This window comes from Leptosomus discolor, chromosome 19 (assembly GCF_034619465.1).
Source record: "Leptosomus discolor isolate bLepDis1 chromosome 19, bLepDis1.hap2, whole genome shotgun sequence".
Classification (NCBI taxonomy): Eukaryota; Metazoa; Chordata; class Aves; order Leptosomiformes; family Leptosomidae; genus Leptosomus; species Leptosomus discolor.
In genome coordinates, this window is record NC_141409.1 from 8,960,455 (window position 1) to 8,987,146 (window position 26,692).

The 26,692-nt window shown below is 47.3% G+C and overlaps 1 protein-coding gene across 3 annotated transcripts in view; it reads left to right on the plus strand.

The window, feature by feature from the left end:
• Window positions 1–6,234: 6,234 nt before the first annotated feature.
• Window positions 6,235–26,692, plus strand: part of PRRC2B (proline rich coiled-coil 2B) — a 32,558-nt gene continuing 12,100 nt past the window's right edge. For all 3 annotated transcript variants that reach the window (XM_086475536.1, XM_009955797.2, XM_086475537.1), the window contains exons 1-17: window positions 6,235–6,349; window positions 7,317–7,494; window positions 7,703–7,805; window positions 8,802–8,874; window positions 11,696–11,839; window positions 12,510–12,751; window positions 13,154–13,275; window positions 13,708–13,850; window positions 14,471–14,561; window positions 14,972–15,164; window positions 15,543–15,861; window positions 16,499–16,689; window positions 19,220–19,427; window positions 20,165–20,384; window positions 21,030–23,093; window positions 24,612–24,811; window positions 25,620–25,765. In XM_086475536.1, the coding sequence (XP_086331662.1) occupies window positions 6,235–6,349; window positions 7,317–7,494; window positions 7,703–7,805; window positions 8,802–8,874; window positions 11,696–11,839; window positions 12,510–12,751; window positions 13,154–13,275; window positions 13,708–13,850; window positions 14,471–14,561; window positions 14,972–15,164; window positions 15,543–15,861; window positions 16,499–16,689; window positions 19,220–19,427; window positions 20,165–20,384; window positions 21,030–23,093; window positions 24,612–24,811; window positions 25,620–25,765 (4,752 nt within the window). The remainder of the gene's footprint in view (window positions 6,350–7,316; window positions 7,495–7,702; window positions 7,806–8,801; window positions 8,875–11,695; window positions 11,840–12,509; window positions 12,752–13,153; window positions 13,276–13,707; window positions 13,851–14,470; window positions 14,562–14,971; window positions 15,165–15,542; window positions 15,862–16,498; window positions 16,690–19,219; window positions 19,428–20,164; window positions 20,385–21,029; window positions 23,094–24,611; window positions 24,812–25,619; window positions 25,766–26,692) is intronic.

The following is a 26,692-nucleotide window of genomic DNA, read 5'->3' on the forward strand; positions in this document are numbered from 1 at the left end:
AGGGCTGTTGTAGACAGACACTCCTTTTGAGGAGAGAATCAACTTGTACGCCTTGGGTTTTCTGCTGCTTAGAAAGAAGGGGGAGTTTCATGAGCACAGGATCTTGCAAGTACTTTGTGGGCTGTGGACCAGCTTTCTGACTGGACTTTTTTTGCTCTGTGCCATAGTCTTGTATCCTCAGGATGAAGTATTTCTTATCTTTGTCTGCATCCTCAATTACTGGAGGTCAGGGCTCCTTTCCAGGGTGTGGCATTGTCTGTCCAGCCCTTACAGAAAGGACCACAAAACTCATTAATGTTTTTGTGTAAATAAATTGAGCTCTTCTTCAGACTCCAGGCTGCTTTATCTGTTTTACAGTAAGTTACAAATCCACCCTTTCTGTCTGCCTTTGCCTGCCTGCCTTCCCAGCACTGGGAAAGCTGTTGAGCAGAGAGATGAGGCTTCTGTGTTTTACAGGCCAAACCTGAGATAACAAAGATCTGTTTTCTCTAGAACTGTGCATTCGTAAGAGGGTGAGCTTGGTGAAGACACAGCTGATAAAATGGAGTCAGATCGTCTTATAGGGCATGCCCTTTCTGCCTCCTTTGTCATCATGTTTTATCTCTGCCTGTAGAGCTCCACACCGTAGAGTTAATGATGCCATCAAGAAGACACTGCCTCTCCTCTTCATAGTCCTGCTGCATGTCTCAAATCCAGGGTGGCTTGGCTTAGAGAGGCCTGATGATGGGGCTGGCCAGCAGGCAGGTCTTCTGGCAGACAGCCTCCAGCAGTATTACTCAGCTAACAGCATACCTCTGCAATAAATCATGGGAGATGCGATCCTGGTTTCCCATTCTCTGTTTTTACAAGGAGGCAAGGTTCACAGGAGATGCAGAGACAAGCTGGAACTGTGCAGAATTAAAAGAACTGGTACTGCCAAATACACCTGTTCAGCTAAGCGAGTCCCCCGCTTGTGAATCAGAAGCTTGGCTGCAGGGTGTCTGCACTGCAGACTGCTGACTTGCTTCTCCCTGTCTGGTGCCACAGTCAGGATCTCAGCAGGCCCTTTTTCAGGTGTACCAACAAATCTTGGCAGCTGCTTCTGGAAACAGTGCGGTAGAATGACAGCAAGAGGTTTCTTGTGGCCTAGACTGCTGCCACAGCCTCTGCCTGCTGCACAGCTCTTCAGCATTGATCCTGTGGACTTTGTGCTTGGATGCTGATACTCTCCTGTTGCTCTCCTCCTTACTAAGCAGTCTGTCCTAGGAACTAAGTGCTCGTCTGGTCCCTTCCCCGCTAGGCTGATGATCCCTGCCTGGCCCAAGCAGGGCTTCTACAGGATGTAAGTGCATCTGGCACCAAGCCCCTAGGGCAGCTGGTCACACTGTTTTCACCAGAGCTCTTCCAAGGGCAGCCAGTGGTGTTTTTCATTGCCGAGGCAGGGGCTGACTGTTTCAGAAAGAGGTGGTTCTTGGTGAGACACTTTCCGGGAGAAGTAGTGGCATCTCCCTGTTGACAGATAAATATTTGGCTATGAGAAATACCAGCAAAATTGACTGTGTGTATTTGAAGAAGAGTGAACGTCACTAATCTTCTGTAAAACTATACTATGTTTTTTAAAAGGTTTCACATTACAAGTAACATTAGAAACCCCAACAGGTTTCAGTTTAACATCAACTCCAAACCCTTCTCTCTTCTGAAACTACAGTTCGGCTTTTGCAACCTGTGAGTTTCTGAGCAATTTGTATAAAATTTCAGGTCAAAAAATCTTCCTGCTTCTGGAGAAAAGCCTTTCCATTGTTAATTTCCATCCTGTTGCTTTGTATTGTGTTTGTGACTGCTGCTGTGAAGTGAGCAAGGAGTGAAGGTCTGCAGTGGTCTCAGGTCCTTTGCCCGAGTGATTGTACTTAGTGTAGAGCTCAGTGGTGTGCGAGTAGCTGAAGTGATTCCTTGTAGTGTGTGTGTTACCTTTCATAAATCTGTTTGCCCTGCTCAATTAAGGCTGGCTAACTTCCAGGTATTCAAGCTCCATTGAAGTCTTGTGAATAAAACACCAGCAGCCCAGCCTCCTTCATACATAGATTTACAAAGAGCTTTGCAGACAATCCTGTTTGTCAGGAGTCTTTCCCTTTGGCTGTGTTTTCAGCTCAGGGGTTTCTAGTTGTTACCAGTGCCAGTAACTCAAGGTTTTCACATGGCTCTCTTTGCAGGATGGGCTCCCCATGCTCAGTAGAACCCTGCTGTAGCTCCAAGGCTCACATGCTCTGTCACTTAAAATGTCTCTGGATTAGAACATACCCCTTTAAAAGGCAGTTAGATGGAGTCAACACTCAAACATCAAATCCACGATGTGGACATGAAGACTCCTGGGTAGTGGAGCTCTCTGCCCAGGAAGTGATTCCGGTGCAGTTATCTTGGGGTCTGTAACTGGTCATAGAATCACAGAATGGTTTGGGTTGGAAGGGACCTTTAAAAGTCCTCTAGTCCAGCCTCCCCTGCAGTGAGCAGGGATACCTTTCACTAGACCAGGTTGCTTAAAGCCCCATCCAACGTGGCCTTGAAGAATTCCAGGGAGAGGGCATCCACAGCCTCTCTGGGTAACCTGTTCCAGTGTCTTACCACCCTCACAGTGAAGAACTTCCTTACCTCTAAACTGAATCTACCCTCTTTCAGTTTAAAGCCATTGCCCCTTGTAAAAGGTCCCCCCCATCTTTCCTGTAGGCCCACTTCAGGTACTGGAAGGCTGCCGTGAGGCCTCCCTGGAGCCTTCTCCAGGCTGAACGACCCCAGCTCAGCCTGTCTTCATAGGAGAGGTGCTCCAACTCTCTGATCATCTTTGTGGCCGTCCTCTGGACTCGTCCAACAGGTCCGTGTCATACTGCAGTACTTTGATTACTCTGAGACACTCAGTATTTCGCACTCCAGTGCTGTCCCTGGGAATTACCAGAGACATTGCTAGTCCTGGGAACGGGGAGAGCTAAACTCCATGCTAAAACTGATCGTGAACCTTCCTCCAAAGTCCTCTATAAACCCAGAGAGAAACCTTGCGGAAATGCTGGTGATTGGGGTTTTTTTTCTTTTTTTTTTTTTTTTTCCTCCTCTCCTCCCTTTGTAAGAGGGGATAATGATTTCTTCAAGGTCAGCTATCGGACACTGTAACCCTGAGCACAGGTCAGAGACGTTGCTGAGGCTGTCAGTTTTCAGTTGTCAGCTTCAGCATGTACCTTCTGGTTCTAGCTCTCCTAGTAGTAAGCATGCAGGCTGGCAACTGAGTTCTTAATGAACTTGATTTTTACCAGAAATGGCTTTGCTCTGGAAGGCCTTGATGAGCCCTGCCTGGATTCCCTGCTTCCCTGTGTGATGGGAACGTAGTCCAGTGTCGTGACAGCCTTGGGAGGCTCAGTGGCCTCTGAAGTGCCATGGGTGACCTGGGTGCTGAGTGATCCCGCTGGCCAATAACACCCGTGGACCAGCTCAGATCTGCTCCTGGCTGCTGTCAGGAGAGACAGGCAGCAAGGTCCTGCCTGCGGGACAGCTCTGACCGGGCTCAGCACTGCTGCAGCCTCTTTACACAGTGACCCCATGGAAATTGCCTCACCTCTCCGTGGACTTGTTTTCCCCTTTGGAGCGCACACGTAACACACAAACAAAGCTGCGTTTCACATTTTCAGCTTCAAAGCATTGAAAGAGTTCAAAGGGAGTTTCACTTATCTAGACAGCAGTTGTGGCTGTCCCAGAAAGTTTGACAAGGGGCTTTATCCCGACATGTCCCCAGCTTCTCTGCTCTGAAGTGGTTGTTTATTCCTCCCGCGTCCTTTTAATGATACAAGATGTAATCAAGAGGCAGCTGAGACCCGCTTACATAACTGGTTGTCAGGGTTTCTCTTTGGCAGCGTTGCCCTGCGTGCTGTTTGCAAGCTGACTTTCAGGAACTCGGGGATTTTCTGTTAACCGGCTAACTCCTGAACCTGATGTGGTGATTCTTTGTTTGGTTTGGGTGGGTTTTGGATCTTTTTTTTTTTCTTAATGTCTACTAATTTTGTTTGGTTTGAGTTTTCTAAACCTCAAAGTAGATTTTATTGCTTGGGATTGTGTGAGGTTGGTAAAGGATTGACGTGGTCTGGATAGACCCCGAGCCAGGCTCCCTCTGCAAAGCTCAGTATAATATACCTGTAAAAGCAGGTGGCTGTGTTCTTGCCAGCACAGCTGGGGGCTGGCATGCAGCACTCCCTGGTATTCGCTCTGGTCTGGGGCTCCCCACAACTCTGCCAGTTCAAACAGGTTCATTGTTCTCAGTCCGGCTTATACTTTCCTGCCAAGTCTGTGCTAATCAGTGTTTTTTCTCCCTTACTCTTTTATGTCTGCCCTACCAGTACAGTGGAAATGGGCGAGTGAGGGAGGAGCTATTGTTTTCTTTGGCTCACGGTGACCATCTGAGCAAAGATTGAACCAGGCTGGAGCCAAAGATACGTTTGCTGCCCTGCAGGGAAAGGTGCCTCAAGAACGCTGGCCAGCTCTGTTGTGTCCACAGGCCTTCGTGCTGCAGCCCCATGTGGTGGTCCAGCGAAGGCGGCTGTGTGGGGCTCCTCGTGGAGCCTGGTGTTTTTGCTGAGCATCCTGTGGGTGCTGTTACTGAGTGGCAGAAAATGCTTTTCTTCCTCTCTCCACAACCATGCTGCTTGCTGCCCAGCACACAGTCCACGGGTTCTTGCTCCTGCCAGGCCTCATTTAAATCCTGCAATGCAAAAATGAACCCTGCGTGGTGCCAGGTTTATTAGTCAGAAACTTGCCCCCTGGCACCAGCCTTTAGATGGGCTTTACTCAGCTAGTGGCAGATCACAGTATGTTTTCAAACTGTCTGTATCCAACTTATTTGTGGGCTGTGCTTTATTTTGTACATAATGTGTGGTGGACTAATCCTCTTATCTGGAAATTGTGTTTGATAAGGCATTGCTGGTGGAAGCTGTAACCTGTGGCCAGATATAGCTTATTTCAGAAAGGGTGCTTTGTGACTGTGTTTGAAACATGCTTTCAGCTGGATGAGTTTTGGAAAGGGTGAAGGGGTGGGAAGGTGCGATATATATATCACATTTTGTTACTCCAACATGGAGTTGCAACCCGAAGATGGGACCTAGCAGATGGTGTAATAAAACTGCCAGCAGTTTTAGGCTTGAAGTGGAGACTTTACAACGAGAAATATGGAAATCTAAATTATGTGTGAAAAGGTTAGATTAAGCTCCTAGATTTGAGAAAACTTAGAACAGAGAATCGTGCTTGAAAAAAATGGAAGAAAGGTCCGTTGACAGTAAGCAAAGTTTATTTTCTGACATAAAAGTTGACCTACAGTGTGTGCGCTCTCCGTGTTTGAGCTTTGTCCTAGGCTCCAAGAGGCTGCCTGCATAAAGGGTGTTAATCACAGCACGTTGTGCCAGCAAAGATCAGAGTGAAAAACTAACAAACCACATCCATTGTGAAAAGTCTATTTATAGCTAAAAGTGGTGTTGAAGGTGCCAGCAACAGACATATGTAAATTATTTTTTTATAAAGTATTTCTAGGATTTGTAGTAGAACTGCTGAACCCACAGGTTCCAGAGTCTGAACCTGTTTCATTTGAGCAGGTTCTTTTGGACTCCTTAATTTTCTTTCATGGCCAGCAGATGGAAAGAGGGAATTTGAAGAAATAACTCTGTTGCCTTCAGGTGATGCTTTCAAAGCATTAATTGGTGGTACGAGTCATCACTTGTGGCCAGTATGGAACCATAATCCTAAACATTACAAACCTGGCTGCCAGTGCTTAGTGTGAAACCCAGTGATAAATTCCAACGTGGTATAAGATACAGTGCATTTGTGTCACTGATGTTTAGGAGTCCTGGTGCATAGCTGCTTATTGTTAGACTTCTAAAGTAAGGACTGTTGACCACCCTACCTTGTGTTCTCATACTTAAAGCAGCTCATCTCTTTCAGCACTGGAGTGGCAGAAAAAAAAATGATGTGAGAATTGTGTTCCTGCAGCTCTTCTCATTCAGTTTGTGAATCTTAAGGATGCCACAAGCTTCTTGTGACTAGAGAGGAGGGCGTTAAAACTTAGTAATTTACCGTGTCTGCTCACTGAATATCTGCAGTTCTAGCAGTTTTACTTTTTACGTGTCTGTGGCTAAATAATTGGTTTGATGGCATTTCCCTGATTCTGTTTCATTAAAAGGCAGATCGGGAGCGGCGCAGAGAAATTTCCTTACTAGATGACATTTCATCGCAATGTCCGATCGTTTGGGGCAAATAACCAAGGGAAAGGATGGGAAAAGCAAGTACTCGACTCTCAGCCTGTTTGATAAGTATAAAGGAAAGTCAATAGAAGCTATCAGAACTACAGGTAAGAAATGCCTTCAGAAGCTCCTTTTGGTGTCTTCCAGGAGTGTTGTTGCAGAGCTAATTCAGGTTGTTGGCCCTGTGGGTAGCATGCCCAGTGGGAAGCAGATGGGTCTCAGAGCTGTTTGTGCTGGTGTCTAAGCCTGTGTTTCATCAGGACTTCAAGGAAAATGTCCGCGGCTCTTTGTGCTGCTGCTGTTGTAGAGACATGGAGGAACTATAGCAAAACAGCTGGGGGACTGTTGGCCGTTTCATTTAGCTTGTATCCTTGCTGCAAAGTGGTCAGGTTGAAAGCCTTACTGGGGCCCCAGGCGATAGCAATACAGGGCAGTTAAGCTGGCTGAAGTGCCTTAAATTGGTCAGACCTTGTGTGAGGTGAGAGTCGAGGACTGAAGGCCTCTGGGGAAGAACCCGTTAGTTTTGCATTGGAGATGTGAGCAAAAGTGGGGGTCATAAAAACGTGAAACATTACCTGGACTGGCTCTGGATTTGGTGTGGGAGTAGAAAATCAAAGAAAGTAAAATACCATCGTAATAAATGTGATTTGGTGGGTAGAGCTGGAAAATCTAGACCTTGGGATTTGTAGGTTAGATTACTATTCTGTCTGCTAAGAGTTGAACTTGGATGGCCCTTTCCCCAAGCTGTGAAAGGGTGATGCTGCATCTCCTTGGTGAAATGAAAGAGGAGTATCTGCACAGGTAGCTAAAAGACTGTGGGCAGTTTCTGTTAGGGAGAATGATTTCTTTCTCCCTGCCGACTGCTGTAGGAGGCTGCCTGTTAGCCAGCTGCTGCAACAGACGGCTGCTTCACTGGGGTCCTGTGGGAAATGACCTGTGTGTTGACATAGCAGTAGTGGTGCTGCTTGTCCTGTGGTTCTGTTGGGACTGCACCGAGCCACGGTATGCTAATTAAGGTTACTTATCTAGCTGGATATCGCCCTCTGTGACCTGCCATTGTTCCTTTCTCGCTAGTTATTCCTAGACATGGCTTACAGAGTCTTGGGAAAGTTGCTGCTGCCCGGCGCATGCCACCTCCTGCAAACTTGCCTAGCTTGAAGTCTGAGAACAAAGGAAACGACCCCAACATCATTATAGTACCCAAGGACGGTACAGGATGGGCAAACAAGCAGGACCAGCCAGACCAAAAGAGGTAGGTAGAACTACTAAGTTTTGTCAGACAAGCAGCAGCAGTTGTGCACTGCTGCGCTGTGTGTTGGACCTTAGTGATCAGTTCTCTGTTGCCCGTGCCAGTGTAGAGCCAACGTTAGCTTCGTTTTTCAGCAGCTGCTGTGTTGCCAGAGTTGTTTGTCATCTCGCCTTCCTTCCCCTTTGATCTCACCTCTGCTGTCTCTTTTCAGTTCCAGTGCGACGGCTGCACAGCTGCAGGAGTCGCTGCCGCAGCAGGGTTTGCAGAAATCTGTCTCCAATTTACAGAAGCCGACACAGTCAATCAGTCAGGAGGTAGGTGCAAGCGGTCTCTGTGACTGCCACCCTGCTTCCCCTGTCCCCAGGCAGCTTGAGGGTTTTCTTTAATTGTCTGTCTTGCTTTTTAACAAGTAAGAATCGGCAGACTGCAATTTACAGAACGGCTCCTGTATAATCAGTTCTTGTAGAATTGACTGTCTTGACTCCTAAGTTACTGTGCCCCAGGAATGCTGTGCTGCAGTTAAGAGTATAATTCTGTGCACATTACCTCTGTGCCTTTTAAGTGTGTGCAGAAAGTCTAGCTTCAGTCTAGAAAGAATGGCTGGAATGTGGGATGGCTGGTTAGCACTTCTGAACTATTTTACTTTGGGTCTGATTCAAGTGTTGCTTGGTGACAACAGATCCACCTCTTGCTCCCAGCCTGATGGGACTTGGTAAGAAGAGATCTGATCATGTGGGAGAAATAGCCAGTGTCAGGACGTGAAAAAGCTACTGGCAAGTAAGAAAGCTTCCCCAGAGAGTGCAGGGACCTGGCCTCTCTGTGCTGCAGATTTCACACTTTTAGTTTAAAAAAATTGTCCAGCCGTTCAGGGAAATCGGGACAGGAGTTGCATTTTGAAGAGGAGAAGAGTGGTTAATGAATGAGAAAGTAGGGTAGCCTTCAAGCTGAGGTGTATCCTGGAACAAATCTAGAGGATTAAGAGGGACCATTTGAGAAAATGCCACAGAACAAAGGGAAAGCTTGATTAGAGGGAGGAAAGCAAGAGGAATGGTTTGAGGAAATAGTTGGTGAAGATGAGCAGAGGAGAGATGAGAGGCAGGGGATTTTTGCTGTAGCATCATAGCACACTGGAGTGGGGAGCGGCTAACTTCAGCCCCAACAAGAAGCTGGGGAGACCTGTGGTATCCAGTGATGTCTGGGTTACGATATAGAGGTCTGAACCGTAGCAGGTGCCAGCCAGGAAATGAGAAATAGTCATGAGACTTCACTGACCTGTGGGTGTTGGGGTTTTTTTTGTGTTTTGTTTTCAGAGTACAAATTCAGTGCCAGGTGGACCAAAGTCATGGGCACAGCTGAATGGAAAGCCAGCAGGACAAGAAGGTGGTGAGTATGATAAACAGAAACGGAGCTGGGTTATGTGCCTGCTTCTCCCAGACAGGTATGAAATGGGACGGACTCCATTTCTTCCTGCCCTCCCTGTCTAGACTGGTGCAGAATGGGACGCAGCTGTCTTGGTTACAGTGCAGTGAGGCCATATGAGTCTTGTTTTCAATCCGTGTAGTGTGTTGGCTGGAATGATGCAACCGCATCTGTTGAGGTTTGCCAGTGCAAGACACAGCTTGAACAGAATGTGTCCCATCCCATCTTGAACCAGAATGGTTCATGCACTTGGGAAGCAGCAGGAGGTTCTGGGAGGTGAAGGTTTTGAAAGAGAAGGGAAACGTTTGGCCCCTCATAAGCATCTTCTGTCAGCTCAGAGTAGTCTGTAATAAAAGTGCAGAAAACGGCGTGGAAGAGGGGAGGGATTGGTTTAGAAGAAAAGAAGAAAGGAGAAGAGAGGACAATCGGAAACTGGAAATGTGGGCATTTCCATGGCTAGTAGCATGGGGAGCTTCACCTTAAATTAGGTGGTCAAAAGTGAGGCTGTAGTGATAATACTCGGGGAGGCTGTACACAGCATCCTTGGTCCGAGGGTGTTACAGTTGGCAGCGAGTGGAAGTGGCATGGAAGCTGTTGCAGGATGCACTTGCTTACACCTTGACTGAGGCCTTTCTGTTAAGTCTCCCTGAGTAAATGTGCTGCTTAGTCGCTTCTGCTTGACTGAAGCAGTGTTAACATAAATTGGGAGTTTAGTTGTCTTCAGATGCGTCCTTTTTCACACAGGAGGTTGTTTCCAGCTGCACAGAGTACTGCCATGAAAACTGTAGAGAGAATAGCAGCTCAGTTCCACTGTTTTCATGTGAGCAGACCTGGAACTGTTCAGTTGTCGAGTGAAATTGCAGAGATCTGGGAGAATTGACAGAGCTGCAAATTGCAGGGATGGAAGGGACAAGCTTATCCCGAATTGAGTCCCTTAATGAGAGGGTGTTTCTCAAAGGCTGAATGTTAAGGCAGAGGCTTATGCTTGCCTGAGGTTGGCAGCCAGTGCAAAGACTGTGTCTCATTTGGTTAATTGGTACTTCTTTTGAGACTGTTGCTGTGTGGACCTCCTGTACAGTCGTTTTGAAATCTGATCACCTAACAATGTTCTTCAAGATTTTTTTGAAGGCTCATTCTAGGTCACACTTAACCAAAGTAGAGTTCTCAACACAAGAAAAGAGTTGCATATGTGGCTAAGAGCAGCTTAATTAGAAGGTAATTGAATCGCAGAAGCATCAGAAATCTGGCTGAAAGGACTTCTTAGGCCATCCCATCGTCGCACCTCTTCTGCAGTGGCATTGAACAATTGCTTTTCCTTCTAAGCTAATACAGCAGTTTCAATATTACTGACAAAGAGGGAAGTCTTTTGCTTTTTCCTCTCTTAGGTATTATTGTAAAATCTTTTTTTAAGGGTGTATCCTGAAGAAACGTGGTCTAGTAAATTAATTACGAACTGCTCCATGCCTGTGTCCTCTGTATAAGGGGCATTTGGAGGGAAAAAAAAAAAAAAAGGTGCACCAAACTGATGCTGCCTAGGGTGAGAGTGCAAATTGTTAATGCCTGCACATTAACAGTCGTTACATTGTGCAGCCTTACCTGGGGGGTGGAAGTCTCCCCTGAGAGACACTTAACGTGTTTTAATATTCTCACTGCCATTCTAGTTCAGTAGAATACTGCAGTAGAAATCAGAACTCTTGGCACATCTCTGATATTTTGTGGTGTATTTGAGAAATGTTCTCCTTGTGTATTCTTATCTGTCCAAAATATTTGAAGATGTGAAGTAGTTGCAATGTCTTCCATGGAAATCTTTAGATGGGGGAGGTATTGAGCAGTATGCAGGTTCCAGAATGTGAAAATGACTTAAAGAAGCCAATCCTTGACTCTTTAGGGCAAGGAAGGATAAAGATAGGTGAGATGTTTTTGTCAGGTCTTCGGTACTTGTTGCTGATACTTGTGACATGGTAATTCTGAAATGCACTTTTTAAAAAGCGCATCAGCCAAGTAACGCCAAGAAACAGTTCTTAAAAAGGCAATTTTAAAAAATGTTTGATAGTGCAATAATGCTGACTATTTCCTTTTATTTGGTGTTATCTTGCCAACAGATTTAGCAGAATTGCTGTGGTTTGTTTTCCAGTCACTGGAAAATCTTTAGAATGGATGGAAAGCTGTCATTCTAGGGTGGCTAATGACTCAGCAAGACAACATGCCAATGACGAGAAGTGAACCTAGCCTGATCTGGCCAGTGATCTGCATCTTAAAAATGCTGTGACAGGAGGGAGAGTGAAGTATAGCTTGTAGCACTCGGTCCTTCTTTGTGGTCTTTCTCTGAGTATATTGCCAGAAGTCTTTTAACAATAGACTTCCCTGGAAGAGTGAGATCTGAGCAGAAAGAGTCTGAATAGAAATGTCAAATACTTGATAACAGAGTATCATTTATAAGCAATCTTGCCGAATTTAGATCTCTGTCTTGATCTGAATTTTGTACTTTAGAAAAAATTTGGAAGCTTGAGAAAGTTCACTCTGACTTCGTTGAACATGAGAATTTAAATGAAGATCCCAAGTTAAGAATGTGGGAGTACCGGGTGAGGCCATGTGTTGTCGTGTTGGTGACAGTGTCTGAGAGTGTTTTGCATGTGAGCTGAGGTGCTGGTACGATAGTAATTTCAGTTTAAGTGTGCTGGAGGCCCAGATTCTCAGGAAACGCATTTCCAGGCTGGTCTAATAAGAGAATTGAAAGAGTGGAAAGATCTTCTCTGAGTCTCACGCTTATTTATTTGTCTGACAGGTTCAAGGGCCTCAAGCCGACTGTTATCCTTCTCTCCCGAGGAATTTCCGACGCTGAAAGCAGCTGGCGAGCAGGACAAGGTTGGCAAAGAAAAGGGCGCCTTAGATCCGTCGTATGGGCCAGGACCAAGCCTCCGCCCCCAGAGTAAGCGAATGACTGTGTCTTTCTGCCTTATCCCAGCTCATAACCCCAGAGACTGTGTTTTGGACAGGGGGATGCCAGTTCACAGTAGTATTGGATATTCCATCCTTACATTTCCTTTTGTCTTTTTATGAGCTCGTATGTGTCAAGCTGCTTAGCAGATGACCACAGATTTACATGTAGCGCTGATGTTCGCTGGCTGAGTTCTGTGGTCCAAACATCCAAGGATGGACTGTCATCTACTGTTTAATAAAAATTGTTTAATAAAAATTGATGGGTGACGTTGCAAAGCAGTCCCCTTCCCCCTGGGCTCAGGGACTCACAAGTGAAATGAGTGGGTGGTGTAATGTGGCTTCTCTTTGAGTGTTTGTGCATGATGTAACTGGCCTTAATTCTTCAGGGTAAGGGCTGTGGAGATGGGGAGCAGAGTTGGTTGAATTTAGGCTTATTGACAAGTAAGGACACCACTGGTACAGCGATTACTTAGTAACGACTGGTGCTGCTAGACTCTTAGGAAAGCAAACACATTTGGAAATTTTCTTTGGTCCCTGTTGTTTTTCTGCATGCTTAGTGTGATTAGGGCTTGACCCCGGAGTATTTGAGTTTCGAGGTGTTCCGGCAGAGTGTCTGTCTGTATTTACAGATGTTGACAGAATTATTACCTCCTTTCTAGATGTCACCAGTTGGAGGGAGGGCGGTGGGAGGAACATAACCTCTGCCACATCTCTGACCGCCTCCCCTGCTGAGCTGGGCAGCAAGACCTCTAGCACTGGAGACGGAGCCCCCTCCTCAGTGAGCGCCAGCGATCCGAAGGAGCCGTCTCTCCGCCCAGCTCAGCCTGTCCGCAAAGGGGCTTCGCAGTTCATGGGAAATGTCTACCAACCACCTACATACCATGACATGCTACCTGCTTTTGTAAGTTGCCCTTTCCCCACAGCTGTGTAACGCCCTTGCTGTTTACAGTGTGTGTGTGGGTTGAAGTCAGCTGAGATATCTGCTTTCTGGACTCTCAGTTGTTCGCAGGGCCTGCTCAGGGATCCTTCTCTTGATCTATTTTTAGTTTCCCCTGTTACGCATTTACCCTTTTGTGCTGGAATAGTGTAGCGCAGCCTTGCTCAGCGCAAGGAAAAGTTGCTGCTTTCCCTCTAGAGCTGGAGAGGGTAACCATTAGCACGTGGCCTATTAGGCAGCCAGACATGAAGTGTTTGTTTTCCCTTTGTGCGGATGCAGCTACCGTGCTCATGTTGTAACCTAATCTGGGTGAGCCTTCATGTGGCAAGGAGAAAAACCAGACTATTCTGCTTTGTCTTGTTCCAGATGTGTCCACAACAGCCATCTGAGACCCCTGCACCGCTGGACCGAGGGTCTTTCCCCCTTCCTCAGCTTCGTCTTGAGCCCCGGGTACCTTTCAGACAGTACCAGATGAATGACCAGGATGGGTAAGGCTGCCATGACTGTCCTGCTGGAACCTTAAACTATGCAAGAACTTTGGCCCAGGATCCAGTTGTGTGGGTGAAGCTGCAGGCAGCTACAGAGCAGACCTGACTTTTACCCAGAAAAAACTGATTTTTACCCAAAATTTATCTGAAATGTTGCAGGACTGTAAGCACTCTGTGTCTGAAGAGCAGGTGGACATGAGAAGTAGTTGTGTGTGACCCTGGACTGGAAGGGTCGCAGCTCTGATCTGTAAGCCCTAGGAAGTGGGTACCAGGTAGACAAGGGAAAGAACTTCGCTGGACAGGGAGAGAAACCTGGAGCCCTTGTGTATAAGTGGGTCGTAGAAAAGGACCGATTTCACTGTTGCAAACTTGGCTCGACGTTCTTTTCTTCACTGTTGCTGTTTCTAACCATTTCTTTGCATTTCCCTGTAGAAAAGAGAACAGGCTCAGCCTGTCTCGCCCAACACGTCCAGTTCGCCAACAAGTAGAGAGGGCACCTCGACCCACCATTATCAATGCAGAGAACCTAAAGGGCCTGGATGAACTAGACACTGATGCAGATGATGGATGGGCAGGTAAAGTGCTTCCATTCTCTAGCTTCAGGCAACAATTTAGGAGGTAAAGCAAAGTAGTTGCTCCTCCTGAAGCATTGAAGTAGCTGGTATATTCTGGTGGCTCTGTTTCACTGCTGAAGGAAGGAGGGGGGAGCAAAGAGTGGTCTGTGCAGTTGTTCAGATTGCTGTTGGTGTAAATGATGACACAATGGATCCTTCTGATCCTTCCATCACACTGTGCTCAAGGAACCGGATCTGAAGACTCCTAAAAGCTGAAAACACCAGGCAGCAGGAGGATAGCAGTATGGCTGCTGGAAGAAGAGCTAGTCCCACCTTTTCAGTCATGGTGTTCAGTATCCAGTTACACACGGTCTAGCTTGGTGGCTGGCTCTCGTTTCCAGCCCCCATTCCCAGGGCCCTTGCTGCCCCTGTTCTGGGACCAGCCCAGCTGTTCAGCAGTGTGGGTCCACACTACCCACATCATTTCCAGAACCTTTGGTGGACGTTCGGCTTTCCAAGTGGTTTATACCAGTGGGCCTGTGTGTTCTCTGGTTTAGTGCCAGAGAGGGCATAAGCTTTATCAGGACAAGGGACCTGTTTCTTTCCTCTCGTATATCCCTTCTCCACTCCTGCCTTTGTAGGCATTCACGATGAAGTGGATTACTCCGAGAAACTAAAGTTTAGTGAAGATGAGGAAGAGGAAGAAACTCTCAAGGATGGACGACAGAAGTGGTAAGAAGTGGCTGTATTTACCCCTGCAGTTGTTTGAGTACAAGTAAACAATGCCAGGTTCTTCCTAAACTTGTGCCAAATGTAGAGGCTTGATTGCCCTGATTCATACTGTGACTTTGTTGATTCCACTGGCCGTTGTTTGAGTGGTCTTCAAGGATGTGTGTAGATCTTGAAGCTGAGTGCCAGCATGCCAGGCTTTTTTTCTTCCTCCCTTACCTTACAGCACAATAGTGGTGTTAATGCTTATGCACCTTAGAAAGAAAAGCGTGTTGCTTGTTTGCTGGATTTTTTTTTTTTGCTTTTTCAATCTTTGCTTCCTGTAACAGTCAGTTGCCTTTGCCACTCGATAGGACTGCAAGTGCTTTTTGAGGCAAGTTGCAAATGTAATAGCAAAGGTGTTTATATGACAGGAACAGCTGGGATCCCAGAAGGCAGCGACAGTTGTCCCTGAGCTCTGCAGACAGTGCAGATGTGAAACACACCTTGGAGGAAGGAAAGAATTGGGGCGACTCAGTTGGCCTGTCCCGGTCAGTCCGGAAAGTGCAGGATTCACAGCAGCCTCCGAGGAAGCTGAATGGCTGGAGCTCTGCATCTGAATACCAGGTAGGTTGAACTCGTGTGAGTGGGCTTCTGCTGCTGGATGTGATGCATCGATGTCCTTAAGAGGCCAGTTGGACATTTTATTGAAAGCAGGATGCTGATGAGTTTCTCAATTCTTTATATCCAGCTGGAGAGAAATCCATCTGCATAGCCCTCCCACTAGAGAAAAGAAATTGAAGCTGGTCCAGAGCAGTAGGGTTGGCAGACAGCAAATGGAGCTATTGAATCAGATAGGAGTAACTCCGCACCAAAACAGGGATTTGTGTGCATGAGGATAAAGGGGAGGGAGTCAGGAGGGGATTTTCTCAGCATGGGATGGAAAGCTGAAGATACAGGAGATGTTTGGGTCATGCTTACTGAGGAATGTTTTCACTTTGGCAGAAGCCCACCCTGGGAGGTGGTGTTCTCAGACAGCAGTCCCTCGAGGATAAAGAAGAAAAGGTGCCACTGAGACAGAAGTTCGTGCACTCTGAGATCTCAGAGGCTGTTGAGAGAGCCAGAAGGCGACGGGAGGAGGAGGAGCGGCGAGCCAGGGAGGAGCGTCTGGCAGCCTGTGCTGCAAAGCTGAAGCAACTTGATCAGAAATGCAAACTGGCTCAGAAGAGTGGGGAGACCCAGAAACACACGGAGAATGAAGACCTGCGACCCCCAAGCACAGAGAAAAATGCTGTGCAGGAGAATGGTCATACTTTCCGTAGAGGTACAGAAACATTGTTTGCCTCGCCTCGTAAAACCTGCTGAAGTGTGGGGGAGTTCCTGGGAGGGAGTGTTTGGGGGGTGCTTCAGTTACAGTTGAGAGATCAGCTGCTTCACATTGACCTGCAGAGTATTTTGGATTGGTGATGAAGGTTCATCTGAAAAAAAAAAAACAAACACCCCAACTGTTAGAACAAATGCAGACTCCTTTGTTTGCCTTTTATCTATGCTCAGTCAGCTGTGCTAGCAGAGACCTTGGAATGGGCCTCTTGATCTTCTCATGACTGGATGGTGATGCTAAGAAAGTGCTCATGGGCCATGGATTAGAAAATGAGTTATCAGCGAGTGCTGGCAGATGTAAGGAGTAACAGGGGAAATGGACTGTTTCCCCCAGTGCTTCAGCAAAAGGCTGATGGCAGAGGGAGATCTCTGAATTTATCACTAAAACAAGATGGACAAAGCCCTCTAGAGCTGTCAAGGCAAATCAGGGAGATGGTGTGTGAGGTGCTATATATGATTATAATAAAGTTCAGCCATGCAGTGCAGTCAGGACATGCCCACGCCCGCGTGTGTTGTGATGTGGTAGTGCGCTCACGAGCCCTGTCATGAGCAGGGCTCATCAAGGCTTGTTTTCTCTGCAGCAACCCCTGAGTTTCACACACAGGATGTCACTGTTGGCTATCTGGAAGAGGAGACTCCTGCCCCAGCAGCAGCAGCCCAAAGTAGCAGTGAGGAGGAGCTCAGAGAAGCTCCCTCCCCAGCACAGGAATTCAACAAATACCAGAAATCTCTTCCACCACGATTCCAGAGGCAGCAGCAGCAACAGCAGCAGGTAATAGGTGTGACACTTCCACCCCTCTTCCCTTGGACCCTCATCAAACCATTGTGTTTGCGTGGTTCTCAACACACAACCAGTTAACCAACAGTCTTTGGGCTTGGAGGTGATAAATTGGAGTTTTACAGTGGGCTTTTTCAGTACTTTCAATCGCAGATGTATCCTGTCTGACAGGGCTGAAAGGGCACTGTATAGGTGATGTGAATTTTACGTGCGCCCTGTGATGCTGGAGCTGTTGTGGTTAGGACTTTCTGTGGCCGGGGAGAGATGTGGACAGGCCAGGTTTGTCACTTGCCTGGGAGAAAAGTAGATGCTGCTGTCAGAAACATTGACTTGTCTTGCACGGTTAGAGTCTGGGTGTCTCCTGACAACGTGAAATCTTGGGACTATGTGGTTTGTAGCAGAGCTCTGGTTTGCACATGTGTGTATGCAGGGGAAGCTGGGGATGTTCCCCTTCCTGTCTCCAAAGTCAAGAGAGCAGCAGTGGCTACCTTGGTACTTGCTGTAGGCCTGATCCAGTGAAGTCTCTAGTGCCTTTGGCAGGCGGTGAACTTGGTGAGCGGCTGTTCTTATTCCCTGGCACAAGATGAGAGCTGCTGTTCTTCAGCACTGCTGCAGGGACAGGGAGCTGAATACACAGGCCCAGGGAAAGCAAAACCTTTGGGGATCAGGTGCTTTCGTTTCACTTTGCACTGGCTGTGCTCTCTGAGCAAAGAGCTCACGTTTGGGCAGCCGTTTGCTCGCTGCGGCAAACTGTGCTTAGGTTGGCAGGTGGTTGGACTCTGCTTCTGGGCTGAGGATGAGAGCTGTGAAGCGGCACCCTTTTCGTTCCACTTCCTGCCTTTGCAGAGAGGTGGTTCTCTACACCTGCGCTCGTCTTCTCCCTACACAGCTTCTTTTCTGTGAGGCTCTTTCAAATCAGTGTTTTGTTTGCACCATGAATATGTTTGGTCTTAATTTTTTCCTTGTTCTTTCATTGAAAAAAATCTCTTCTGGGGCTCTGAGAGACCAGCCTGAACTGCTTTGTGTCTTACATTTTGCCTGGCCTTACAGTGCTGTGTGTGCTATACATACTGTTCAGCTCTTCTTCCAGATGCCGTGAACATCCTTAGGGCAGCAGAGTCAAAGCAAGGGACAGAATGTCCAGGCTTGACATAATGCGAAGTTAATTGCCGTTCTTCATAGAATAACCACTTGAAACGTGATATAATCAACGCTGCTGCAAACCGTAGTGAAGAGTTCACATTTGGCTTTTGCTTGGAAGCTCAGTAATTGCTCTTTTATGGATGTTCCCCTGTGCTTGTTACTGGGCAGTTGACATTTTCATGATTCAAATGTACAGCCACAGATGCTGCTAATGTTACTCTTTAGAAGAGATGCTCTTAAACTAAAAATAATTGGATGTCTTTGCTGTCATACTAATAATACCACAGGTCATTTCTATTGGAAGAACATGAAATTTTCATTTTATTTTCTCTTATCCTCTGTGTCATTAGTATATATGAGGCAGTTTGTGTTTTGGCTGGCTTGTGTGGCTGCTTTGGTAGCAATGGTTCCATGAAAAGAACAAAATAAAAAATAATGTTAGTGTCGTTAATGAACTATTTTCTCCAAGGTGCTGGAGCGCTAGGTTACTTGGATATAATCTTTGCATTTTTCTCAGTTTCTCTCTTGCCGTAATGATGCGTCAGGTTTAGATTGAAGGGTGTCTCTCTTGCTCTGCGGTAGGGGATTGGCTTTTTTTATAAACAAGTACAATATCTGACACTTGCAAGCTTAGTAAGAAAAGGTGGTGGAAAGTTTGACAGGTAAATAGGCATATCTCTTGTTAATTGGAGCTGTTTACCTTTTGAAAGCTTTCTTTGGTACACAAAGCTCCCTTCAAATAGAGGTAGTTCTTGGACATTTAGCAAAAGCTAAATGCCAAGTCAGATCAGCATCATGACAGTCCTCAGCTAAAGGAAGATGGACTGGCCACGTGGAAGGTGGGACACAACCCAAAGGTGTCAGCTCATCTCTGGAGGATGCTATCAAGTATTAATAGCTCTCTTAATTGAGTTGAGGTTGTTCTTACCTAATCTGTTCAGCTCACATGAGTAGAACTTAATATATGTGCACACTAAATAACTTAGAATTGCATTTCCTCCAATGAGCAACATCACCTAAAGTATTTGGTTCCAATTAGGAAATTGTGTTTGACGGGAAGCCGTCCTGTATCTCGGAGAAGCGTTGAGAAAGTGCAAACTTCAGTCTTGAAGCTGATCCCTTGCATGTGGCCGTGTAGCATGGCCCATAGTGGTTTGAGATTCTGGCTATGCTTCTGGCTGGTTTGGGTGTTTAGAGAATAACAACAACTGCTACATTCCCAGTTGGTAGTGAATTGCCTTTATCTGCTCTACCCTCCCATCGGATCTGCCCTTGAGCCTCTCATACATGGAACGTGTTTTCGGTCAGCCGGCCAGTTTGCAAGTGCGATTCCTGGCACCACGACCGTACATGTCAAACAGCCCATCCTTCTTTTCTGCAGGAGCAGCTGTACAAGATGCAGCACTGGCAGCAGCAGCAAGTCTATCCTCCCCCATCCCATTCCCATCCCCAACGGACATTCTACCCGCCGCACCCCCAGATGCTTGGCTTTGATCCTCGCTGGATGATGATGCCCTCTTATATGGACCCTCGCATGGCCCAGAGTCGTACCCCCGTGGATTTCTACCCTTCAGCCCTTCACCCCTCAGGTAAGGTGTTTTCAGTGTTGTCATTTATCATAGCTGTTGAGTTGGTCAGTATCTGGAAAGTTGCAGTGCTTCATCCGTCTTGCCTCTGTCCAGACTTTGCCTTCTGGGTGGCTGTGATTGACCTCTAGGGATGGGAAAGTGTGGGTTGCAGTGAGAGCTGGTGAGGGAACAGAGGAGGTTGGGAGGGAGGACACCTGCCTGTCCATGCCCTGCACTGCGATGGAAGATCTCCCTGAACAGTTTCAGAGCCGTGGCGGGTGTAAAAGCAGATCTTGCTCCTTGGGGGAGAAGGATCAGTTTGGGACTTACTGTAATCATGTGAAATCTAAATAGACCACCTTCAAAAAATGTGATGGAGAAATCCTGTAATTCCTGAGCTGTGTGCTCCTAGCACCTTCCTTCCTACCTTGTTACTGATCTTCAGAGCTGTGAATATGAACATCAGGATGAATAAATCGTTCCCTTGAGTTTGTGTTTTGTTTTCACACACCTGCATGTTTCTGAGCCAGTGATGGTGTGCAGTGTTCTGTGCAGGCTGGGCTTTGAAAGCTGTGTCACCTTCTGTATCGCTCAAGGTGTATTTCCCAAGCACAGCCTGGCCTCTACCAGAAAGGCTTCCGTGGCTGCAGTCACCTGCTGCCCTGGAAGGAAGTGGGGGGGTCAAGCTAGCTGTGGATTGTTAATTCTTCTTGGCTGTGAGATCCTACTGTTAATGGAACAAACTCTGTCGTGACCAGGAATTATGAAGCCCATGATTCAGCAGGACTCCATCGGTGGGAGCAGCTGTCGGTCTGAAGATCAGAACTGTCAGGCAGGGCAGGTGGAAAGGAAAACGGCTCCCTTGGACCCTGTGCCAGTGTGGGGCCAGGAGACCTACACATCTCTGCAGAGCAAAGGGTACTCCCTGTCACATCAAAAACAGGCTGACAACATGACCATGGAGGGGCTGCATGCCAGGTGAGTGCAAAACTCCCCTGTCCTCATGCCTGCTGTGGTGGGAGGTGCTGCCATAAGTCATTTCTTAGTGAATAGCAGGTGTAGAGTTGACCCAAAAGATACCTCTGAACACCAAGGTACTGATCTGGTAGCACCCTTACACTGTTGAGGGTTTGTTGTGGAGGTGCTTACATGCAGACTGAGCTATTGATGTCTGATGCCAGTTGAGGCTGACCAGCTTGGAGCCTGCTCAGTAGGAGAGAGGCACTTGTCACCTACATGGGTAGGTACAGAAAACAATGAGTGAAAAATTCTGGTAGTTTCTAGTTTGTCTTCTAATTCTTTGGGACTTTCCGAAACCAATACCTTGTTTTCAGATCTCCACATATGTTGGAGGCTGAATCTCCCTTTTTTCCTTAAGTTTGCTGCCCATCATAGGAACTGCTTGCTTTATCATCCATTGTTTTAACAAACCAGGCAGTACGGCCTGGCACCACAGCAGATGTGCCCAGCATTTTCAGGTATTTGATGGCTCATGGCTTCATGATTTAGAACAAACCCCAACTTATTTATTTGTTTCCACCTCTTGTACCCAGCCTGGATGGGCCCTTGGAGACGTGCTGTGCTCTGCATTAGCTGGCTGACTTTAGTTTGCTTCCTTCTCAGGAATGACAGTTACTCTGCTGCTCCTGGGAGGCCGGAGAGTCTGAGCACCCAACGAGATCTCTTTGAGGAGAGAGGGGAGGAGTACTTGAATGCTTTTGACAAGAAGGCCCAAGCAGACTTTGACAGCTGCCTATCTTCTCAGAGGATAGGCCAAGATCTCTTGTTTCAGCATCAGGAGACGGTGCAGGAAACCTGTCCTGCTGGCAACCGCCATGCAAACTTGAGGTGTTCACCCTTAGAGCCTGATTTTATCCAAGCAGAGAAGAAGCCTGAATATAACGGCTGGGATATCAGCCACCATCAGAAACCTGCAGAGGCTGCAGCAGAAGTTGCTGAAGAAGTGCCCAGGGATGAGCAGTCGTTCAATGCTGACCCATGGAAGAAAGAAGGAGCTAGTACCAAACAGCCTACTGAAGAGACAACAGAGTGGGCTCCTGAGAACCGGAACACCAGTGGTCAGCACCAGGAGCAAATGGGAAGGACGCGGCGATCAGGCCCAATTAAAAAACCGGTCCTGAAAGCCCTCAAGGTGGAAGAGAAGGAGAAAGAGATGGAGAAGGTTAAACTGGAGGGAGAGGACACCTCACGCCCACTGAAGGAGAAGGTGGCTGTTCAGAAAGTAGAAAATGAGTCAGATGATTCTGCAGCCTTACTGAACTCCACACGTTACCTGCTGGATGACAAAGGTTCTTCCCAAGCCAGCCTTGTCCGAGAGGCTGAGAAGTCCCAAGAGGAAGAAGAGGAAGAAGAGGAGGAAGAGAAACCAGAAAGAACCTGGGAGAACAGACTGTCCAGAGAGTCCAGTGATCTCCCTCCCACAAAAAGAAACAACTGGATCTTCATTGATGAGGAACAAGCCTTTGGTGGGAGAGGTCAAGGACGTGGGCGTGGGAGAGGCTTCAGAGAGTTCACTTTCAGAGGCCGAGGCACTGTTGTGGGCAGCCGGGGAGTCTATAACAATCAGCGGAGCAGCCGAGGGCGAGGGCTTCGGGAATTCAACCAGCCAGAGGACTTCCCCAGAGGCAAGCCAAGGCGCCGGATCGCGAGCGAGACGCACAGTGAAGGGTCAGAATACGAGGAGCTCCCCAAGCGTCGCCGGCAGAGGGGCTCAGAAAACAGCAATGAGGGCTCTGTGCTGGACAGAGAGGACAGTGATTTGAAAAAGGGAGACTTCAAAGAGTCTTGGAGGTCCAACAAAATCTATTCAGATGATCACAATAGTCTAGATCCTAAGATGAGGGCTCCGAGAGCTTTTGGGAGATCGCTGCCACCAAGGCTGAGCAACTCTGGCTATGGGCGAAGGGGTTTCATGGGTAAGGAGCCCACCCAGTGGCAAGGTAGGAGTGGGGGAGCAGGGTGGCAGGAGTACAGCCACACCTCTCCATCGGACACTTTTGGGAGCAGGCAGCAGTCTGACAGGGACTACATTCAGGATTCTTACAAACACGTGGATTCCTTCTCCACACGGGTTTTTGATGAGAGTCATCTGGATGACAAAAGGCACTTTTTCCAGGAGGATTACTCAGCGGATCAGGAGAACATAGAGAACAGGCCATTCAGGAGGCGGCGTCCCCCCCGCCAAGACAAGCCCCCGCGATTCAGGCGCCTCAGGCAAGAGAGGGAATCAGTCGGACAGTGGAACCCTGAGGACGGTGGCTCCAACGTGCTGCCCAGCCAGTGGCCTGGAAGACCCAAGCTGACCACCGCAGAGAAGAGCAGCATCTCGGGCAGACGGTCTCCTGAGCTGTCCTACCAGAACTCATCGGATCATGCCAATGAGGAGTGGGAGACAGCATCTGAAAGCAGTGACTTCAGCGAGCGGCGGGAGAGGAGAGATGGAGTTTCGGAGAGCGAAGCCCAGCTGGAAGGTGGCCTTGGGAGCGGGAGCTTGGGAGAGAAGAGGGAGCTCGCAAAGCGGAGCTTCTCAAGCCAAAGGCCGCTTGTCGACAGGCAGAGCCGCAAGGCCGAGCCAGCAGGGTTTGCAGAGCAGTCCGTCAGGGCTGGTGTGGGAGCAGCTTCCAGATACGAGAGCCAGCAGAACGGGACGCTGATAAAAAGCAAAAGGTAAAGTTGCATTCTGATGTACAGATATTTGATGTACAGATAGTGGAGAAGTGGCGAAGGGCTGGACTGTGGGTGAGGAGCTGTTGGCCTTGCTCCTTGTCATCTAGTGCAGGTGACTTCCATCGCCATTTATCCAACCTTACGACATCTAAGGGTTTCATCATTGTCTGTTTTACAACCAGTAGACACCTTTGCTTCCATGCTGGGAATCTGGGTTTGTAGAAGTTGTTGAGATGCTGTGGGCGTGATGTGCGCTGCTGCTCTTCACCTTAGTTTCAGGCCAAGACAGCTCTCTGCTCTCTGGCCTGCCTGTCACCAGAGGCATGAAAGATAATGAAGGAAATCCTAGCCCTTAACTCCAAACCTATTGTGTCCTTCCTCTCCTATCATGGGTCCCCAATGGAGTGGAGCAGAGCACAAGAGTGAGGGTTGGGATTTGCTGGGAAGAGTTGCTGTGAGCTGTGCAGGTTGAGCACCTGGATTCCCAGTAGTGCAGCTGTGGCGTGAGCGCAGCGTGTGACCTTGCCAGTCCTAGAATTGCCTGAGCAAATATTTTCTTAGGACTTCAGTGGAGACCAGTGATGAATGACAAGCAGCGCTGTGTGTTCCTAGCTGGTAGGATGAGTTCCTCCTGAGAATATTTTAAGACCACTCCGATGCTAGGGATTAAGTATTTCCTTGCAAGTGTCTTGTGAAAAATCTGATGATTGACAGGACGCTGGGTTAGGTGGGCCTTGGTCCTGGGCCAGTTTGATGGCTCTCTTGTTATCCTTTTCTGAACAGGAGAAAAAAAAGCTTTGTGCAGCTGCTTTGTATTGGGTTTAAGACACTGATAAATAGGCAACTTGTTCTTTGTTTTCTGTCCTCTTGTAACCTGTCTTCTCCAACTCTTGGATGTAGTAACTACTAATAGTTTATATGGAAAGAAGGGAGAGGAGAGCTGATGTCTGGAAAGATGTGTGAAGGTAGAAAGGGAAAGTAAGGGAAGGGGAAGGCTTTTGGTTTTTTCCCCTTCTCCTTTAACCATGTCTCTTTTGCAAGTTGAATGCTTGGGAATGATGTGTGGATGGTGATCAAAGGGGCAAAAAAAATCTGGGAGAAACAAAATGGGAAAATTAATGGTGTTTGGTTTGTTTTTTTTCCCCAGTGTCATCAGCCTCTCCCCATCTCCCTTCCCCTCACCTGGTGCTTGCCAAGAAATGTGTGTTAATTGCAAAGAGGAGCAGGGGAGCTGTTAGAGCAGTGTCATGGGAGGGTGGGAGACACTGTACAGGAGCCCAGAGCCCTCCTCACAGGGACAAGCTAGGGTATTGTTCTGTTTCATCCCAGTTCCCCAGTGACATCCTTGTAATGGGCTGTGTGCTCAGAATTTAACATCTGCTTCAGTTGAGCAAAGGCTGGGGAAGGAGGAGGTGCCATTAGAAAACTGGTGAAGAAAATATAGCCCGTATGTTGTTCTTGCTGCTTTTACTCATCTTCTAGTGACAAATGTAATTCCTTCCCCTTCTTTCCTTGTAGGTCTCCAGAAGAAGGAGGGGGCCTTGGCAACACCAGTGGTGGGAGCAGCCACTCCATTTACAGCTTGGATAGGGCCTCCCATGCAAACTCGGAGAGTGCTGAGGGGCCAAGTAAAAAGCCAGAGAAGGAGCCCAAATCCACTGCGCAAAGAGCAAGTGAGAAGGGAGAGGCCCTGTCACAGTTCGAACTGAGTTACGGAAGTGAGTGTCTTAATTTGTTTCCTTAAGGGGATAACACATTGTGGCTGACTTCAAGCCAGACTGATTCAATCCACTTGTAAATATCAGGTTAGATTTTTTCCATCTATTTACACAAGAAGCTTCTGGTGTATCTAAACAGGGAAAACACGGAAGACCAAGGTGGTTTTAAATTTTAGCCAGATCTGACAGTCTCTCTAATGTTTCGTCTATAGAAGGTTTAGTTGTAGGGAGAACATGTCTATCTAAGATATTAAATTTCAAGCTCAAAATACTTATGTAGTGTGAAGGAAGTTAAAAGAGCATCCAGAGTGGGGAATTTGAGTCTGAGCTCATGGCAGGGAGGCAAGAAATGAGTATCTCTGAAACCATTGGCATTAGGCCGTGATGCAGCTTTTTGCCGTTCCTAGAACTGAGGTTTTGCATCCAGAGGTGATGGGTGTGTTTTCAAAAGTACCTGTACCTGCTTTGTCCTTGCTAATATTCGGAAAGGTGTGAGGTTTGTTTCAACTGATACTGCACCTGAAGTTACCCGAGTTACCGCATGGCTCACGTTCCCAAGCTGTCCCAGCTGGAGCGTGCTTGTCTTGAGGCAGATGAGAGCAAAGCCCTGCAGGATAAAGTGACTGGTAGATGTCAACAGACTACCACGGCTTAGTTTTCAATGCTTAGCTGCAGTGCTGCTGGCTGAACTTGTTTGCCTGTAGCATGGATCCTATTTGGAATGCAGTCTTTAAATTATGGCTGTTTTAAACCTTTATATGGATACACACACACACTGTTTTTTTTCTCCTATATATGCTTTGTTCAGGTACCATCATCGATAATCGTGTGTCAAACACAGCAGAAGAGAACGAAGTAGGTTCTGTGGCAGGTGAAGGCTTCATTGAGGTTCTTACTAAAAAGCAACGTCGTTTGCTGGAAGAGGAGCGAAGGAAGAAGGAACAGGCTGCTCAGGTGAGGAATGGGAGGCAGAAAAAGCTTAACTTGATCTATTGTTTGGGCTGCAGTCAGAGAAAGAGACCCAAAAAGTGTTTGGATGAGCAGAAAAATATACAGTTGTACAGCTCACGTATTAAGGCCCAGAAACATATTTTGGCTCTGATGGGCAGGGTACCATTGGTCTGAAAGGGATTGTTAGAGTTCTGACTGCTCTTGTGTTCTGGCTGAATTGTTAATTGTGAGTTAAGGAGGGTTTTCTAAAGTGATCCTCGTCCAAAGCAACTTGGTTCACTGAACTGGTTGGAGGCTGTAGTTGGTGGGCAGCAGTGAGGACCTCTGCACTCTTGCTGTGTCAACAATGTGTTATTACTAGAACAGGATGTGGCAGCTTCCTTGCTGGAGGTGTCGTGTTTGTGTCTGGGCACCTGACCAGGAAGAAACTATCAAACTGGAAGAAGCTCTGACAATTTCATGTTCATAATAGGATAAGGGAGTTGATTTGCAAGAAAAGATTTAAGACTGCAGCGTGGATAGCTTAGTTAAGTAACGTTTAGGAGGGGATCATTTGTTGCCATGTGCTGGAAGACTAGATTCTAAGGGGTAAGAGAATATTTTGACATGAATGGAGACTTGGTGAAATCTGGAGGGCTAAATGCAAATGAAAAGCGTTGCTGGGAAGTGCTTCCTGACAGGGAGGGCTTGTGGTACGTTCAGAGTCTTGCAAGCAAAGTTAAAAAAGCCTGGTTGTGTGACATCTTTAAAATTAAGCTGAAGACAATGTGTGAATGTGCAATGGGAAAGGTCTTCCGCGTGCAGAGATGTGCTTCTCTTTCTGTTCAGATCTTGGCTTTGTGAAAAAGCCCTCTCTGTGTTGTGAAATTATTACTTGATCTTGCTTTAGCTGGAGTAGAAGGGAGGAATTAAGCAGAGCAAGTCTGTTGT